Source organism: Lepisosteus platostomus, chromosome 27, assembly GCF_059453375.1.
Source record: "Lepisosteus platostomus isolate fLepPlt1 chromosome 27, fLepPlt1.hap1, whole genome shotgun sequence".
Lineage (NCBI taxonomy): Eukaryota > Metazoa > Chordata > Actinopteri > Semionotiformes > Lepisosteidae > Lepisosteus > Lepisosteus platostomus.
Window position 1 is genome coordinate 4,544,293 of NC_142637.1, and position 16,824 is coordinate 4,561,116.

Below are 16,824 nucleotides of genomic sequence, written 5' to 3' on the forward strand. Positions count from 1 at the left end.
GTACACGGCATGCACTGTCCGTCACCCATATTTGCCAGATTACTCGTTGTTCGATATGAAAGATGCATGCTTTGTTGCTATAAGGCTGTTTCATATGTTAATTCATTATGATCACAGGCTGTCTTTTGAGCTGCAGAGCAAGCTGGAAAAATGAACATTGAGGTTAAAATGATGGTTGGGTACTGTATGTGCAGGTATAGTTAGAATAGAATCCTGAGGTGGGTCCTGCACAATGAGATGTGAGGTAAAGATACGAGTTGTTTTGTTATATAATTTTTCTGCCAACTTGTATAAGGAATTAAAAAGGTTTAGCAGGGGGAAGATGTGAAGTCATAAAATAAATGCAAATGGGGAAGGGATTTCAAGAAGCAGCTTATTGTCAGAGTACAGGCATCTACGGCTCAAGATCTATTGATTCCAGATCCAGTTCCACTCCAGGCTGTACCAGCACTTCATTGTGTTTAGCCACTAGTGTTTGAAAATTAACCTGTGCACTGTCAGACTAACTTTGAGGTGGAGTGATCAGATTTCTGAAGCTAAGCAAGGCTTAGAACTATAATTTCCAATCCAGACCCCTATGGAGATATCCTGATTCTTAAATTGAGGTTCAGGTTTTTAAACCTTGAGGTTCAAATCATTAAAGACTCTGGAGGTGTGAACCCTAGTGTTAAAACCTAAATTCTAGTCTAGACTTGTTACAACCTGGCCTTCTTAAAGTTCAGTTGGTGAAGCTATTTCTTGTCTGGATAGTGGGGCTACCACTAGGTGGAAGTTTCAATCCAGAAGTGGATGAAGTGGGTCCTGTCTTGTATGTGAAGCTCTGTGGGATGAAAAGATCTAGAGTATATGGTTGCAAAAAATTCTCCATCCATCTATATACAAACTGCTTTTTCCAATTCAGATTGGCAGGGAGGCCAGAGGACACAAGGCAGGGCCCATCTCTCCTGGAATGCCAGTCCTTCACAGGGCACACAGAGGGCCAGTCTTTCCTGAAGCCAGTCGGCCTACCAGTATGTATTTTGACTGAGGGAGGAAACTGGAGCACCATGAGCATGAGTAAAACACACACACCTCATGCAGCAAGCATTTATCAGTAGTAGTAGTAGTAGTAGTAGTAGTAGTAGTAAATAATAATAATAATAATAATAATAATAATCCTCACACTTACTTTACTGGACACCCCACTCAAAGTGCTGTACAGGTGATGGGGACTCCTCTCCACCAACACTAATGTGGACCTGCATAGTGTGCTGGTGTTTAATTTGACTGTGCACAAGATGAGTGCGTTGATTTTAGCAGGAATTTTGCAGAACCCTCAAAGCGGCCTTGCAAAAGTGTTTCTGCTTATGTCCTAATTTGAAAAATGGTAATGTCTGTTGTCCATGTGTCTTATCTCATCTCTGTTTTCTCCTCAGTTTAGAAGTGTAGTAGTAAAATAGATTAAAATACGTAATATAGTGTATATACAGTATATTTTGTATTAGTAAAAAAATTGTTCTGAATTAACAAACAATACCTGCAAAATCTAAACATATAAAATACCGGAGTTATCGCTGTGTGGTTGTCAGGATACCGCAGTGTTTCTTTTTTTTATTTCAGTGAATCTTGTTTCAGGGTCTCTGTTGACCATAGTTTTTGCCACTGTCATGTGATGGCATATTGACAGCTACAAGTTGCATTACTAGCTAATAGTGGATCTTTAAAATGGTCACTATCCATCTGGCTACGTTTGCTGTGTGTATAAGTATCTAGGTTTAAATTCCTGTTTCACCCGGTAACTTACTGAATTGAGTAGTGTCATGAGCACGCTGTAATTCTTAGAGATGAGGCAGACTCATGTAAAAGGGGATTGGTAGTGTTCCAGTATCTGAAAAAATCCGGTCTGTTCGTACACCACACCTCTGTGTTTCTCCCCCTCTCACCGAGCCTGGTTTTAGGCTACCAGATTCCAGTGCTCGCCGGGCTGTCTCTAAAATCTTGCAGCCTCTCTGCAGTGTGACAGAGTAGCACAGCTTGCAGCTCTCTCTGCAGTGGCAGCCTGTTTCTCTGCCTTCGGGGCCTCTCTCTCCTCCCTCCCTCTCCTTCTCTCTCCCTCGCCTTCTCTCGGAGCGAGCGGAGTCTGCAGCAGGCAGCGGCGCGAGTCCACACTGGGCACGCACGAGCTCCGTGCACGAAGGAAAAGATTCCCGTTTCCAGTCAGCTTTGGGGTGAGGTGGAGAGGGAGGGGGCGGGAGGGGGTGGGGGGGGGGTTGGGGGGGTCTGAGGAAGAGCACTGCAAGCGATCCCTTCTGAACGGCAGTGCCATTTTTCCGGTAGATGTGTGTGCCCGCGTTTTTGGTTGTCATTGGGCGAAAGTGGACAAGAGGCTGTGTGTGCTGCTTCTCCTACCTGTGAGGTGCTGGCTGCAAGCCTCCTGGAGTCTGTGCACAAGAGCCGCCCTCTGCCTCAGCCCCCTGGCTGCGTGCAGCTGCGTCTCCTGACAGTCTCTGGTGAGCGGAGGGTCTCTCGGAGGACGAAGGCTGGCTGCAGCAGTAAGTTTACCTTTAAGACTCTCTGTGCTTGTGCGGTCAAGGGAGCTAGGCAGCTGAGCCATCCTGCAAGCTCGAACATTGCTAGGGGAGAAAAAAAAAAGTGCTCTGCTGCAGTGCCTCATTTAAACTGTTCTGCACCGTAGCTTTTCAATTTCAAGCCGGGGCTCTGCTGGCGGAGACTAGATGCGGTGCCGCATTCAGAATCCCTCTGGAGGGATGCAAGGGCGACCACTCTCCTGTTCTCTGGGAGGCTGTGAGGGACACACTGGTTAGGTTAGCAGCACTTGGGCGCAATGCTTCACAGCCGCATGGCACTTGTGCCGTCTGGGAAGGTGCAGCTTGCACGAATCGATGCAAAGCAAGTGGTACAACCGATTGTCCGGCGATGGACTGTAGCTGTGTGGCCGGTCACTCTGTCGGAGGAGGCAAACTTGTGGAGCGCTCCTCGCTGGACAGCTCTGCTGCTAGTTTTCTGCTCATTGCAACGCAAGCCGGTGCAGACAGTACAGATGGTAGTTGCTCTTGTCACCCAGGCTGCATGTGAGCTAGCTGAATGGAGGCGGTTGCTCTGTGTTGCCATGTGAGCGGGTAGCCATGTGGAAAACTACTGCATGGAATGGATTACTCACCACCAACTACATTCCCATGATCTGACATCTCGTACCTGTTTGGGTTTGCTTTGCTAGGCTGATGCTTCATGCTGTGCTGCTCTTCCTTATAGTTCACACGCTGCAATCTGCATCTGTTAAGTCATCCAAATAAAGGCAGAGAAGGCTGTATTGTAATAGAAACAGGAAGGCCATGTCTACCAGCTCATGAACAATGTCAGCATCTTTAATTGTCACAGCTACAGAGAGCTTCCTAAATTTGCATTGGACCTGGTCCTTATAGGTAAAATTGAAGATTTATTGCAGCTGTCTAAGTAAATTCCATAGTCAAAAAACATTTGGCTTTCCTTCCTCTTAACATGCTCCTGCACTGAAATTTGTTCAAGCATGTGTTACCTTACTCCATTGGGCTATGTGATTCATGAAGGAATAGTAAATATCATCTGCACTGTGCTTGCATTTAATGTTGTGTTCTTGGGAGTGGTGCATGCCAATTTCTGTGGCCCTGACATTTTCATTTTCAATAAAACGGTAACTGCCTGTTTAGTCAAAGCTAGCAACAGATGAGGCTCTTCAGGACTGGTGTTTGGGACATGTGGAAATGAAATTCTTGAAACCCCTGAGCAACCTTATTTAGAATGTTTCTGTCCAGTTCTGGTCACTTTATTGTTGAAGGGGTTTGTGTTCCTAAAAAGAGCATGAAGAGGGACATCCATAGCTATCCCAGGAGTGAAAGACATGTCATTCTCAGTTAGGAGAAACCAAGCAGGTCTTTTCTTAGCCTTGAGAGCCACGTAGATATGATCAATTTTAATTGTTTAACTTTTCTTTCAAGACCGAGGTACAAAATCAAAAGAAGTCCAGACCAACTACAAAGAGGCACCTCTTTAATCTCAAGATCAAACTGGGGATGGAGTTCAAGATGTTCCTGAGTGGCTTGCTGGATTATGATTGATTGTGATTAACTGGAAGAACATGATTTGATAACTAAGAAATCAAGTACTGTAACTGGAAAATGCTGATGATTAATAGTATGCTTGTTTCAAACATTGGGAAACCATGTTAAATTGGGACACATAATACACTTGCTATAATAAGTTGTACTTTAGAGTGCAGAAGGACTGGCAAAGAGAGCATTGTCTTGCACTTGAGAAGAAGAGACTGTGCATCACTACATAATAGTTAAGGGTATTCTTGCCTACTCCCATGAGTGTGTGTTAAATGAGTAAATTCTTAGTGGAAGTTTTAGTTTCAAAAGTCTGTTCAAAAATGTTCTGAATGGGGCACTAGGGGCACACTTGGGTATTTCAGTATCCTGTTCAAGGTCCAGAGGCCTGGGGTTGTTGTATCCCTTAAGTCTCGGCTGATATAATCGTGGTTGCCTCAGCTATATCCCTTGTAGGACTAGAACAAATTATAAATCACTCTCCTGTTTCAGCACAAAGCAGCAAATCTTCTACTGTCTTCAAATGAAGAAGACTTAAGACAGAAAAATAGTTATAAACCTCAACAATGGGTTAAAAGATTATGCAGGACACAATGGCGAGGGGGTGTGCAGGTCAGGACAGAGAGTGTTATGCAGAGTTGCGAGAGGAAGCTCACATACTGGCTGTTGGCACTTTGCCTGACTGCAGTCAGTACTGTTGTCTGACCCTGGAGCAATAATTCACATTCACTCTAAGAAGGAGCAAAAAGAACAATAGGAATTGGTAAAGCAGTGTGTCTCATATTGGGAAAACCTCTATTGCTTTCGTCATGGTAATTTGTAAAGACTCTACCTGAGCATAACATAGGACGTGACTGTCAAGTGTGTAGGAAATACTAGATACAACCAGTTTAATTTATCAAATGTTTAATATTGGCCTTGTGGTCTGCTTTGGTATAGGTGATGTAGATGTACTGCAATGACTATAATTAGGTGAGTCAGACTGGTGATTACATCTGGAGTTGCACAGTATCTCTGTGATACTTCCTTCATATTTGTTAATCCGACATTGAGTCAATCTGTATTCCATCCTCTGCTCTGGGTGACCATGGTTGTAGACTGGCAGATTTTGAATTTATCCTTTGTGCATCAAGTATCAACATCAGGCACAGTTTTGCATGGATGCGTTTAGGATTCATGGGCTTTGCAGAAGATTGGAGCCAGGAAGAGTCTGCATCAGAACTTTCACAAGGTGGATGTGTGCTGACCTTCTTGTGAACTCCGTTTGGTTTTCCAGACTTCATCAAAATTGTGCAAGAAATGAAATGTCATCCATGCACAACTATAAATATGAACTTTAAGCAGTGGTTTTCCTAGATGTTATAAATGTCCCATAGGGGTTTGTGGAGTTGTGGTGAAGGAATGAGGCCTTCTTTCTGGAAGGTCATGGGAGGTCCATGTCACAGAAGATGACTTGGCTCTTCTCTTATCAAAGGTGGAAAGTAGTGGTTATGGGTTTGGGGGGTTTAGCTTGTCTGTTGTGGACTTGATTGCTGTTAAGCATGATTGCATGATGGTTGACCATGTAGGCACACCTGGGCAACTCCATGTTGTTCTTGTAGGCCTTGAAAAGTGTCGGCCTGATTTGTCTGGCAAGTGGCTCTCCAGTCAGTCAGTGCTGTGCTGTTAATACTGTGGCTGCTCCATTTTGTTCAGCATTTGAATTCACTTTTCTTAGCTACCTCATTGTGTAACAAAGATATAAACGTCATTATATCTCTTGCTTGCAGTGTCGCTCCTGCCAGAATGGTAAATCAGCTCAAACAAATATAAATTAACCCCCAGGCATGGATAGTACATTTTCATGGGATGGCAACTTTTGATTCAGCAGAGCTCTGAAAAGAAAGTTATCAACACAAAGGATTTAATTTTTCTTTCTTCTTTGTTTGGGTGTTTGAGCCTTTTTCTAGGAGGTTCTTTCCAAAATTGTGCATACTGTAGTGGAGATCAGTAGAATGTCAGTTCACTCACCACTTGGTCAAACAGTGGCTCCAACTTACTCACAAATTCACGTGGGTTCCATTCCTATATCGTTTGGTTCTTGTGAGACATTAAAAGCAGACATGTTCTGATTAGGATTGTTTTTTGATATTTGTGTCGAAAGAATAGATAAGCACAGTCAGGAATTCAGAGTTCTTTATGTTAGAAAGCGGAAGTCAAGAAGTCGACTCCTGGATGTGTGTGGATGTCCATATTAACAGGCCTTTCTCAACCTCAAGTTCCCAGTGTGTCTGTATCAAAGGGCCAGCCTTTATGTTTCTGGTGGATTGTGGCCGTGTGAATAACAGCCATTGCAGATATCATCGTTCCACACAGACGTGGTGTGGAGTGTGTATTTAGCCAAATATTGGTTTACAGGATTTCTTGAGGAAAAACCTTTCAGTGAAAGTAACCTCATTTTATTCTCCAGAATACTGAGAGAGTTGTAGTGATGTACATTCTAAAGCTGCTGTTAACCTTTAGTTCTTGTGTAACAGCCCATGAAGAGTGTGTTTGAATGTATAAGAGAAGGAGGGGCTTCTTGAGGAAACGAGAGGAAACTTGTGTCCTGGAGAAGCATGCTGTGCTGCTTATTGAGACGGAAAATGAGTGAAATCTAATGATCAATATTGTTGAGCTATTGGTCCCTTCCATTTTTTTCTCTCTCGTTAGTTCTGTGTGCCACCTCTCGGTTAGTGGCCAACAGCATGTGTCTTCCCGATTCACGACAGAGATAAGGCAGGTTGTTTCAGCAGGCAAGGAAATGAGTTGTCCCTCTTCTGTTCTGGCAGCTGCAGTCTTTATTAATACCAATATGGGCTTCACACTGTTAAAAGGAATATAAAAAAACGTGAATATTGCCAAACAAGAGGGGGGACATCTGACTCATTTTTGCTTATTTTTTTTAGTATCTACTATTATCTCATGCCATTTCCTGAACATAACCAGGGTGTAGTTAGGTTTGTTGCTCCATACTCCAACAACTCTTTGTGTAAAGAACTGTCTTCTTTTGTCTGTTTTAAATGCACTTCCATGGTTTCCGGGCTGATGCTGAAAATAAGTGGCGGGTCGACTCCATCAATGGCTTTGAGCACTGAGGATTTTCCATACCTGTATCAGGTCTCCTCTGTCTTCTCTGCTAAAGACTAAAAAGATGAAGTTCTTTTTGCCTGTCGGCATCAGGATAGGACAACCCCGGATCAACAGAATTCAGAAAAACACACTTTTGCTGAGACACTTCAAAGACCGTGAGGTGTTATTTTGCTGTCAGGGGAAGAACACAATTCAGTTAAATCAGTTCTTGTGAATTAAGAGATGACGTAAGTGTTCGTTAGTGGGAAACACTTTGAAAGGGTGAAAGTGAAAGCAGTCAGGCCTAATGGTTGCATTATTTATTATAGGCTGTTGAGTAAATTGAAGAGAGAATAAATGCGACGTGTACTGGTGTGTCATGATCAAACACAAAAAACGGCACAAAAGATGAGGAATAGGACATTTCACTGTAAAACACTAGAAATGACCATCATCAGCCCCTTCAGTATATCTGATTATTTGTATGCTTTAACAAATTTGTTTGCTCTCTAGTCAGTAACTTAAACAAATGATTTTGTGCAGTTCGTGTTTAAATAAATTTAAACACATTTTAGTTTAAGTGCTATATGTGTACAACAGCTCCCTGTATTTTGGGTTGACTGGTGTGGTGCAGGTGAGGATCCCATTTAAAGAGCCTCATTCAAAGAATCAAAGTTCATTTTTTCCCCAGCTGAAAGAACAGAGAATGCCTACACCCTGACTGATTCAGCCTGTCGTGTGCAGATTTGTATATGAAACGTCACTGGGGTTAATCGAAAAATCCATTGGAATCGGAAGATTGCTGAATCACCTGCCATCACATTAGAGGGACCCGCGGCTTAAAAGATGTCTTGCCAATATCTCTTTCCTTGTTGGCAGTTCTCTGTGATTTCTGTTGCTGTTTCTGTTTGTGTTTTTTTTTCTTAAACTATCCACGCCAACAGATTGCTGCAGTGGAAACCGCTTCCAGAACTAATTAAGCATCGCGCAAAGCTGTGAGGCCAATCAGAGGAGTGCCATGCTCCGGAGGGGTGTTTAACTCCCTCTGTCATTTCCTGTCTTTTTTTGTCAAAAGCTCCATCCGCTCTGTGGGCACATGGTAAAAAAAATAATTTATTGGTCTACATGTAGACCAAACAGTGTAACTGAATAGTGCAGTGATATAAGCTATACTTATAATGTTTTATTGTGATGGTTATTGGATAGTCTGTTTAGGATCATAACATTAGGTTTGCTTTAAAAGCTAAATAAAATTCCCAAGATCTTCCATATTTAGCTCATTGACTTGATACGTCGCTAAAGCCACAGAAATACTTTGTGTAAAGTCAGAGAAAAGCTGTTTACTGGTTGCTCTGCAGGTCAGCACACACATCTGACAGTTCTGTTACCTTCAGAAGAAAAATGTGGATGATGTTACAGAGCATACTGTAAGTGACAGGTGGCACAAATTTTTCTGAGCTCCGAGTCTGCTTTTGGCCTGGCCACACTGGCTGACTTGAACGTGTATGTTTTAGTTCCAGAGTTCAAAGCTGTGTTAAAGCATGAACTAATGGAGTTTGGGAGAGATGCTAACAGTCGAGTTCGGTCAGACTCAGCTGTCAGTTTTGTGATCACCCCTGACGTAATTTCCTCTCCTAAAACACTGTTAATACTGTATGTGATCCCCCTTCTCTCCCTCGCATATGTCATTTTGCTTAACACCTCCATCCTACCTCCCCCTCTGCGGCTGACCCTGGGTCACTACTCACTCTGCAGGGGGGTCCCAGCCTCCTCGTCTGGCCAGGAGGGTTCAGCCACATTTTAACTAAAACGGTCCATAATCCTTTCAGCATACTTAATTCTTGGGTGTTGTTATTCCTAGTGAAACCTTAGGTATCCTAACTGCAGACATTTACTTACAATCCGGCCCACTGAAATGAATTCCTTTACAGCTCCTGTTTGCCCTTTTGCAGGTAAATGCTGAGCCCAAGAAGCTAAGCCATGCTGGATCCAAGCCCTCCCTCTCCGAGACCTGTAACCCATTCCCTGAGATAGCCATGAACAGCTGCAAGTACAATGGGGGTGTGGTGAGACCCCTGGGCAGCTTAGGGTCATCACGGCGCAACCTTGCGGAGCTCGACTCGGAGACGCAGCCCCTCCAGACCCTGCACAGCTCCGGCCTGGAGGTGGTGGTCTCCAAGGGCAACGGCGAGGACCCCAGCAAGGCGTCCAGCGAGAGCCTGGCCAGGGAGGGGGGCAACGCGCCGCAGAAGAAGAACAAGGACATCGGCTACAAGTTGGGCCACCGGCGGGCACTCTTCGAGAAGCGCAAGCGGCTCAGCGACTACGCCTTGATCTTTGGAATGTTTGGGATTGTCGTCATGGTGACAGAAACCGAACTATCATGGGGGGTTTACTCTAAGGTAAGTAGAAGTCTCAGAGTGGGAGTTGTTGGTGGTGGGGGGGGAGATTATAGTAATATTGTGATATATATTATATATATATTCAGGTGGGCAGCTGAGTCAGCATGCGTAGGCTGCAAAGGAACAAGAAATTGGTTTATTCCATGCTGAAAAGAGAAGAAAACACAACGTTTCAGCCATGGGGCCTTCTTCAGGTGACCTCGGGTGGCCGAAACGTTGTGTTTTCTTTCTTCTCTTTTCAGCGTGGAATAAACCTTTATATTGTGACAAGTCCTAATTTTACTGAGGTGTTAGTATGAAGATATTGCTAATAATATACTTTATTTTCTACTCTGTAACAACAGCAGTCTCAAAACACTTTGTAACAGTTTCAAAAACACATCCATCCATTTTTCTAACTGCTTTTTCCAGTCTGTGGCTGCAGAGGAGCCTGTGTCTATCCTGGCAAGAAATGGGTACAAGTACACCCTGGACATGCATGCACTCACATCAGGGCCAGTTATCCCAGAAGCCCATTAACCTGCCAGTATATCTGTGAACTGTGGGAGGAAACTGGAGCACCCAGAGGAACCCCATACAAACACCCACACGGGGAGAACATGCAAACTCCATGCAGACACCCTTGGTCCACAGCTGAACCCAGGGCCCAAGCACTGTGCCACCATGCCTCCCTTAAAAAAGCACATGTTACAATAAAAACTAAAATGAAGATTACAAAACCACATATAAAAGCAAAGCAAATACTGGAGAAGTATTTCTGAAAAAGTCTTAAGTCTTGATTTAAAAACACTTAATATGGTAGAGTCCCTAGTTTTTATCTGTGGTGGGTTTACATAGTTCTGAGGCAGAAAAAAGGACTTGATCATCCATACAGCCTAAACAATCGATAGGGACACATAATACAACAGAATAAACTAGCTGGAGTGCATCTAACTAACTGAAAAGGAAGATGCCTCTTATCTCCAGCCAGTCTTATCTTGTATACTGTTGTTTCACAGTTGGCAGTGAAGAAGGTTTACACTGAAACCCCTCTTCTCCAATTCATTTTTAAAAACCCAGACCTGCTGCAGGTGTATTCACACAGGTAGGATTTGAATTCACAATCCTCCTAGGTCAGATCCTGTCCCGAGTCTAGATCCTGTCACTACTACTGCGCCCTGCCAGAGGGTTTTCCTGTGGAGCTATGCCAGGCTGTCTGTGGAGTAATCTGCATTGTGAGTTAAGGACAGGTGCTTCTCTGTACACCAGTTGGCGTGAGTAAGATTGCTCATTATGCCCCATGAGTCTGTTCACTTATTTAACGTGTGAGGTGAGGAGTTTTAATGAAGTGATCTTGTGAATGTTCTTCCCTGCCTGTGATCAAATGGAACTTTGAGCACCCTTTCAATGAGAGAGACTAGATGCAAACCTTCATTGAGGCCAACAATGCTGAGCGCAAAAGCCTAGGTCTCACTGACACCCCCCACCCCCACCGGGTACTGACAGGTGAATAAATAGGCTTACTCAATTTCTTTCCACAAGGGATCTGCAAGCGTCAGTTGATCAGCCAAGCAAAGGCTCAGGTTAGTGGGGGGAAAAAACAGTAAATAAAAAGCAGAAAACTGCAATGAACTTTGTGGCTGACAAACATTTTAGATCAGCTGACAGAGAATAATTCCTTCACAATAATTACACTTACACTAATATAGCTCTTTTCTGACTTCTGACACTCCACTCAAAGCACTTTACAGGTGATGGGGATCCCCTCCACCACCACCCGTGTGCAGCCCCACCTGGATGATGCAAGGGCAGCCATAGTGCACCAGAACACTCCCCACACACCAGCTCTCAGTGGGGAGGAGAGAAGAGTGATGAAGCCAGTTCAGAGATGGGGATTATTAGGAGGCCATGATTGGTGAAGGCCTGTGAGACATTTGGCCAGGACACTGGGGTAACATTCTTACTCTTTTCAAGAAACCCCTGGGATTTTTAATGACCACAGAGAGTCAGGAGCTCGGTTTTATGTCTCATCCAAAGGACAGCGTTTTACAGTGCAGTGTGCCCATCACTGTATTGGGGCATTAGGACCCACACAGACCACAGGATGAGCGCCCCCTACTGGCCCCACTAACACCTCTTCCAGCAGCAGCCTTTGTTTTCCCAGGGGGTCTCCCATCTAGGAACTGGCCAGGCTCACACCTGCTGAGCTCCAGTGGGCTGCCAGCTGTGAGCTGCAGGGTGATACAGTAGCTACTGGCTGTAACAATATCTGTGTAAAATAACCTTACTCCTCAACTTAGTGAGGCTGCTTACTGACACTTAGGGAGTTAAAATCTAAGCATAAAATAAATAAATGCCAGAAAAGCAATACAGGCTCCTAACTCTAACAGCTGTGATTTGGACTGCAGTTTCTGTCATGTATAAAATGTTCCAGTGGCCCGATTATCAGTGAAATGTACCCTCTTTGCTGTTGCAGATTTCTGACAGAGGCCTGCAGTCTCCAGAGAGCCAACTAGGGGTTAATTTAATAGCCTCTGCAGAATAACATTTCTCACACCAGTGACTACAGCATGCGTGCTGCCAACGTCTAGCAGGATCTCTGCAGCTGGAGCTCCTGCACAGGCAATTATAAGCCCGTCTGGGACATGTCACTGCCCTCCAGAGTGCGTTGCTGCCACTGCGGTATTACCATGGCTGTAATCTCATGGCCAGGCAGGAACTGAACTCTCAGACGACCCGTTCACAGAATAATCACTCTGCTGTGATTGTGGGTGGCAGACTTGGCTTTGTGGGTGTAGCGCACCCTGCTAACGTGCATATATACTGTATGTGGCATTTTCTCATGGCTCTGTGTTTATTTGATTTTATTTGACTTTCTCAATTGTTTTTCTGAAGAACTAGCCAGAAGCTGCAATATTCACTTTGAGTCAGTTTTAGACAGTGCTTCCAGACCAAATGAGCCACGTTTATTAATTGAAACAAGCAAAGGTTTATTCCCTGCTGAAAAGAGAAGAAAAGAAACACAATGTTTCGGCCGTGGAGTCTTCATCAGGTCTCAAGCTTCTTCAGGTGTCAAGTGTCAAATGTCACCTGAAGAAGGCTCCACAGCTGAAACGTTGTTTCTTTTCTTCTCTTTTCAGCGGGGAATAAACCTTTCCAGCCTACGCATGCTGACACAGCTCCCTACTTGAACATGTTAATTAGTTGCCTTTGACCCTATCATAGGCACCCAATCTCAAGTGCTAAAGTTCTTTACAGACTGCTTCTTACTATACTGCTGAAGCAGTTTTATAGAAATAGGCCTGTTCTTTCCAGGATGAAATGCATGTTCTTTGAAATCTAATCCAAAACTGATTGAAAAATAATAATGAACTTTTTATGTCTCTTTAGTTTTCAAAAACTTCTTTGGAAAGAGCAATAGGGCACTGGAATTTTGATTTATTCGTGGTAGAATTGGTTGCCTTAAAGCTTTCTAAATACAGTATAGCCCTTTAAGCACTTTAGCACGGGATCAGCTGTCTTTGAAAGCTGCCAAACTTCACCTTGTCCTGAACTTGGTGTGGCACTTAACAGAGTTGCCCTTCCAAAGAAACTGGCATCAATTTTATTTAAACAGTTCAGCCTGAGTTAGACTGACAAAATGTGTTTTGAGATCAGCGGTCTTTAGTGTACGGAAGCGTTTTGATGGCTATAAAAGGATGTAGTGAAATCATTGAAGTTAACAGAAAGCATGAGAAATCTGAGAAACGATCCTGTTGTTTTCAGGCAAGCCGGGGGAAAGGAGAGGCTTTGATCGTACTAATTCTGATTTTACTTAATTCTTAATTGTGTGAATTGGCACAAACTAAACTTTGGAGACATTTGTAAGCTGTTGAGTGTTTTAATTATATCAACAATTAATATGGCCCCAATTCTACCTCAGTGATAAAGTTGCGCCAAAGATCTTGGCGCCTGATTTGTATTTATTTCCAAGTTAGCTGTCTTATTTAACCTTAGTTCTTATTTCAGTACTTTACAAGCTGTAGCAGAATTTGTTATTCTGTGAGGGCTGTGCCAGTCAGGGGTCATTCACCTGGTCATGGTCTTAAAGACCTGATTTGACCCTACAGGACCAGGAGTGAGTATCACTGTTAGGTTCCAACGTCCCTTAAATACGTAACAAAACAATGAAGAGGCTCTTTCAAACAAAGACCTCCCATCTGTGGGAAACCCAGTGACTGTGAGGTCATCACCTCTAGCACGTTGACGGACAGGTGGTGTTTCAGTGTTGTAAATTGTCCCCTTGTACAACAGCTTTTGAAAGGATCGCTTTCTGGGCTCGACCGAGCCTTTAAGTTATTTAATCGGCTTCAGGTTTTGAGGGCCCCAGCTGTCATGCGCTGTACTAGATTGCAGTGGGCACCACATCAATCCTGCCCGGCTCTCGGCAGCTTGGGGGCCGATGTTGTGAGCACCTTCAGATCTTACACTGTGATGCAAGAATGCTCGCTTTGATTTGCCAATGAGCAGCATTAATTGAAATTGGTTCAGAGAGCTGTGCATGGAGAAACTGCAAGAAGAAGCACTGTTCAGGAGTCACTGTACTTTAAAAGAGTGTGGGAGACAGACGCTAAGTCCCCCCTCCCGCCCCTCCCTCAGGCCCTCCCTACCTCATTACTGTCGGGGACCCAGATCTAAAAGTTAAAATGATACATGGCCCGTGCTCGTGCTTCAGCGCTGGCGTCTGTGTGCCAATTTATCATCGCTGCATACAGTACGTTCTCCATAATGGAAATGAGAAGCCGAACAGGTCCCAGGAGGGATAGCGTTTAGAAGATAAATGTGGGTCTTTAAGGCATTAGCAGTCGGTGTCTTTTACAGGCTTTTGCAGGGGCCTCTGCTCTGCTGTTTCCCTTCGCTGCGCTGTTCCATGGCTCGGCGCAGTGTTGCGGAGCGCCTGTCCGCCTCCCTCTCCTCCGTGCACCTGGGCTACGGCTGTGAGCTCTCCCCCTGCTCCAGGGTGCAGGCAACCACTCCGACAAGGAGAGAGGGGCCTGTCGCGCAGAGCTCTGAACGAGCATACCTTTATTATTAAAGTCCCGGCATCCCTAAGTGAGCATAAGGAATCATTTCTCCCCTATGGAACCCTGACCAAGTCAGTCCTCGGCTATTCTTGAGCTGAGCACGGATCACCCTGTAGGTAAAGCTACAGAGAAATACAGTGAGTATAGTCATTCTGTGGACTACAGCAATGCCAGTCTTTCTCATGCAGCCTCCTGTTTAACTTCTTTTACTCATCTCCCTTTTTTGAACCATTATTAGCTGCACAGATTGAAAAGTGATTAATCCCTTTCTGTGTTCAGCGTCTCGTTAATTAATGGAAACCTCGCCACTGGTGAGCAGTGCTGCACGTTTGTGGACTAGATAGATTTCACTGTTCTGGTCTGCCAGACGGCTGCCGTTTCTGCCTCTCTGGGTCCTTCAACCCCTGAGGACAGCACTGTGGTCGCTTACACTCAAGGCTACTTACCGCTGCCAAGTTTTTGCTTTCAAGATCAATATTTGCTCTGTGAGACTGGTCCCATGCACAGAAGCTTTTTTATTCGGTTGTTTTTTAGAGTGTTTGTAGCAATTATCTGCCATCAAAGCTTTAGATCACTAACATCAAGAGGCAAGTTTCCATAGGGGCATCCCTGTTCTCTCGTTTCTCGATGGTTAGTGTTGTTTCTGGCTCAGCTGTTGTTTTTTTATGCTGACTGTCAACAGATACCGTAAAGGATTCATCAGATTGCAATCACAGTAAATACTAACTGGAGGTATATTAATAATCTATCCAAATTGGCCCTGATTGACTTCCACTGTGTACGACTTGCAATGGGATTTCTTTTCCCTCGTGCAGTTTATTAGTAAGTACTGTACATGAACCGAACTCAGTACAGCCTTGGATTGCATCTTAAACAAAATGATTGTTGCTCAGAGATCTAATGTTAGAGGGACAACTATATAATAATAATAATAATAATAATTGCTTACACTTATATAGCGCTTTTCTGGACACTCCACTCAAAGCGCTTTACAGGTAATGGGGACTCCCCTCCACCACCACCAATGTGTAGCATCCACCTGGATGATGCGACGGCAGCCATAGTGTGCCAGAACGCTCACCACACATCAGCTATCAGTGGGGGAGGAGAGCAGAGTAATGTAGCCAATTCATAGAGGGGGATTATTAGGAGGCCATGATTGGTAAGGGCCAATTGGAAATTTTGGCCAGGACACCGGGGTCCTATCAATATCAATTCCCTTTCAGTTGACAAACAGGTTGAAGGGAACTAGAATCGGACGACATCAGTTTGATGTAATGTTCAGCGTAATGGAACTCCTTAATACCTTGTCCTTTCTGTGCAACATCGTAAGATGTTCATGGTGGGATTGCACCCACCTGACGATGAATAGGGTTTAATTGACTTCTAATGTAGGTTACATCTCAAGCTGGGGGTTATGTGGTCCTTCTGAGCTGGGAATATTAGTTGATGCACTCTGCCATAGTATATGGGGAGACTGGGGCTGTGGGCCCTGTCCTGTAAGGTAGTTTTTCACATAAAATTTTTCTCCATAAAATTGGGCTTCATTTCACACAGAGAGCTCCACGATGTTTATCTCGGGCGAAGAGAGGAGGGGAAGAAATGCAAAGACAAGACAAAAATCCAAATGCAAAGATTTTGTCTTCTGAGACCGCCTTTAAAAAGAGAAACAAATCTGGTTCATTCAGCAACCCTTAGTATCGAATGGCTCTACTCCAGCCAGCTTTGTAGTCTGGTTTTGCCAGCTTGGTGAGAGCAGTACCACTATAGCTTAATCTTTTTTTTCTTCCTTTTTTTTCTTTCAGGAGTCTTCGTATTCATTTGCACTGAAATGCCTTATCAGCCTTTCCACTGTTATATTGCTTGGTCTCATTATAATGTACCATGCCAGAGAAATCCAGGTGAGTCAAGCTCTTTGTTACTGTGGAAATCAGATGAGGAGGGGTTGGGGGTTAAGGTCTAAACAGGCAAAGGAAATTAAAAGGGTGAATGGTAGCTGATTTTTAAGCCACATTTTCTTGCTTCTTTCATAGATTTATTACTAACCAGAACAGGTGTATTTTTATTTATATCTATGCAATTATTTGAAATCTCACGTTTATCCCCCCTAATCCGCATCCTATTTGATATTAAGAATTTTGTACAGTCAGTATAACCAAAGAGGTAGATGTCATCCATGACTTGATTGCATATAGTGCCTTTCAA

General features: G+C 44.0%; 1 protein-coding gene across 2 annotated transcripts in view; it reads left to right on the plus strand.

Annotated features, from left to right (window-relative positions):
• kcnn1a (potassium intermediate/small conductance calcium-activated channel, subfamily N, member 1a) overlaps positions 1-16,824 on the plus strand; it is a 70,931-nt gene that overhangs the window by 17,649 nt on the left and 36,458 nt on the right. The window contains exons 1-3 of one of the 2 annotated variants that reach the window (XM_088621972.1): positions 2,208-2,531; positions 9,128-9,577; positions 16,425-16,520. In XM_088621972.1, coding sequence (XP_088478098.1) covers positions 9,212-9,577; positions 16,425-16,520 — 462 coding nt within the window. In that variant the 5' untranslated portion in view covers positions 2,208-2,531; positions 9,128-9,211. Of the gene's footprint in view, positions 1-2,207; positions 2,532-9,127; positions 9,578-16,424; positions 16,521-16,824 lie in introns of those variants that run through there. The other variant, XM_088621971.1, reaches the window with a different exon arrangement.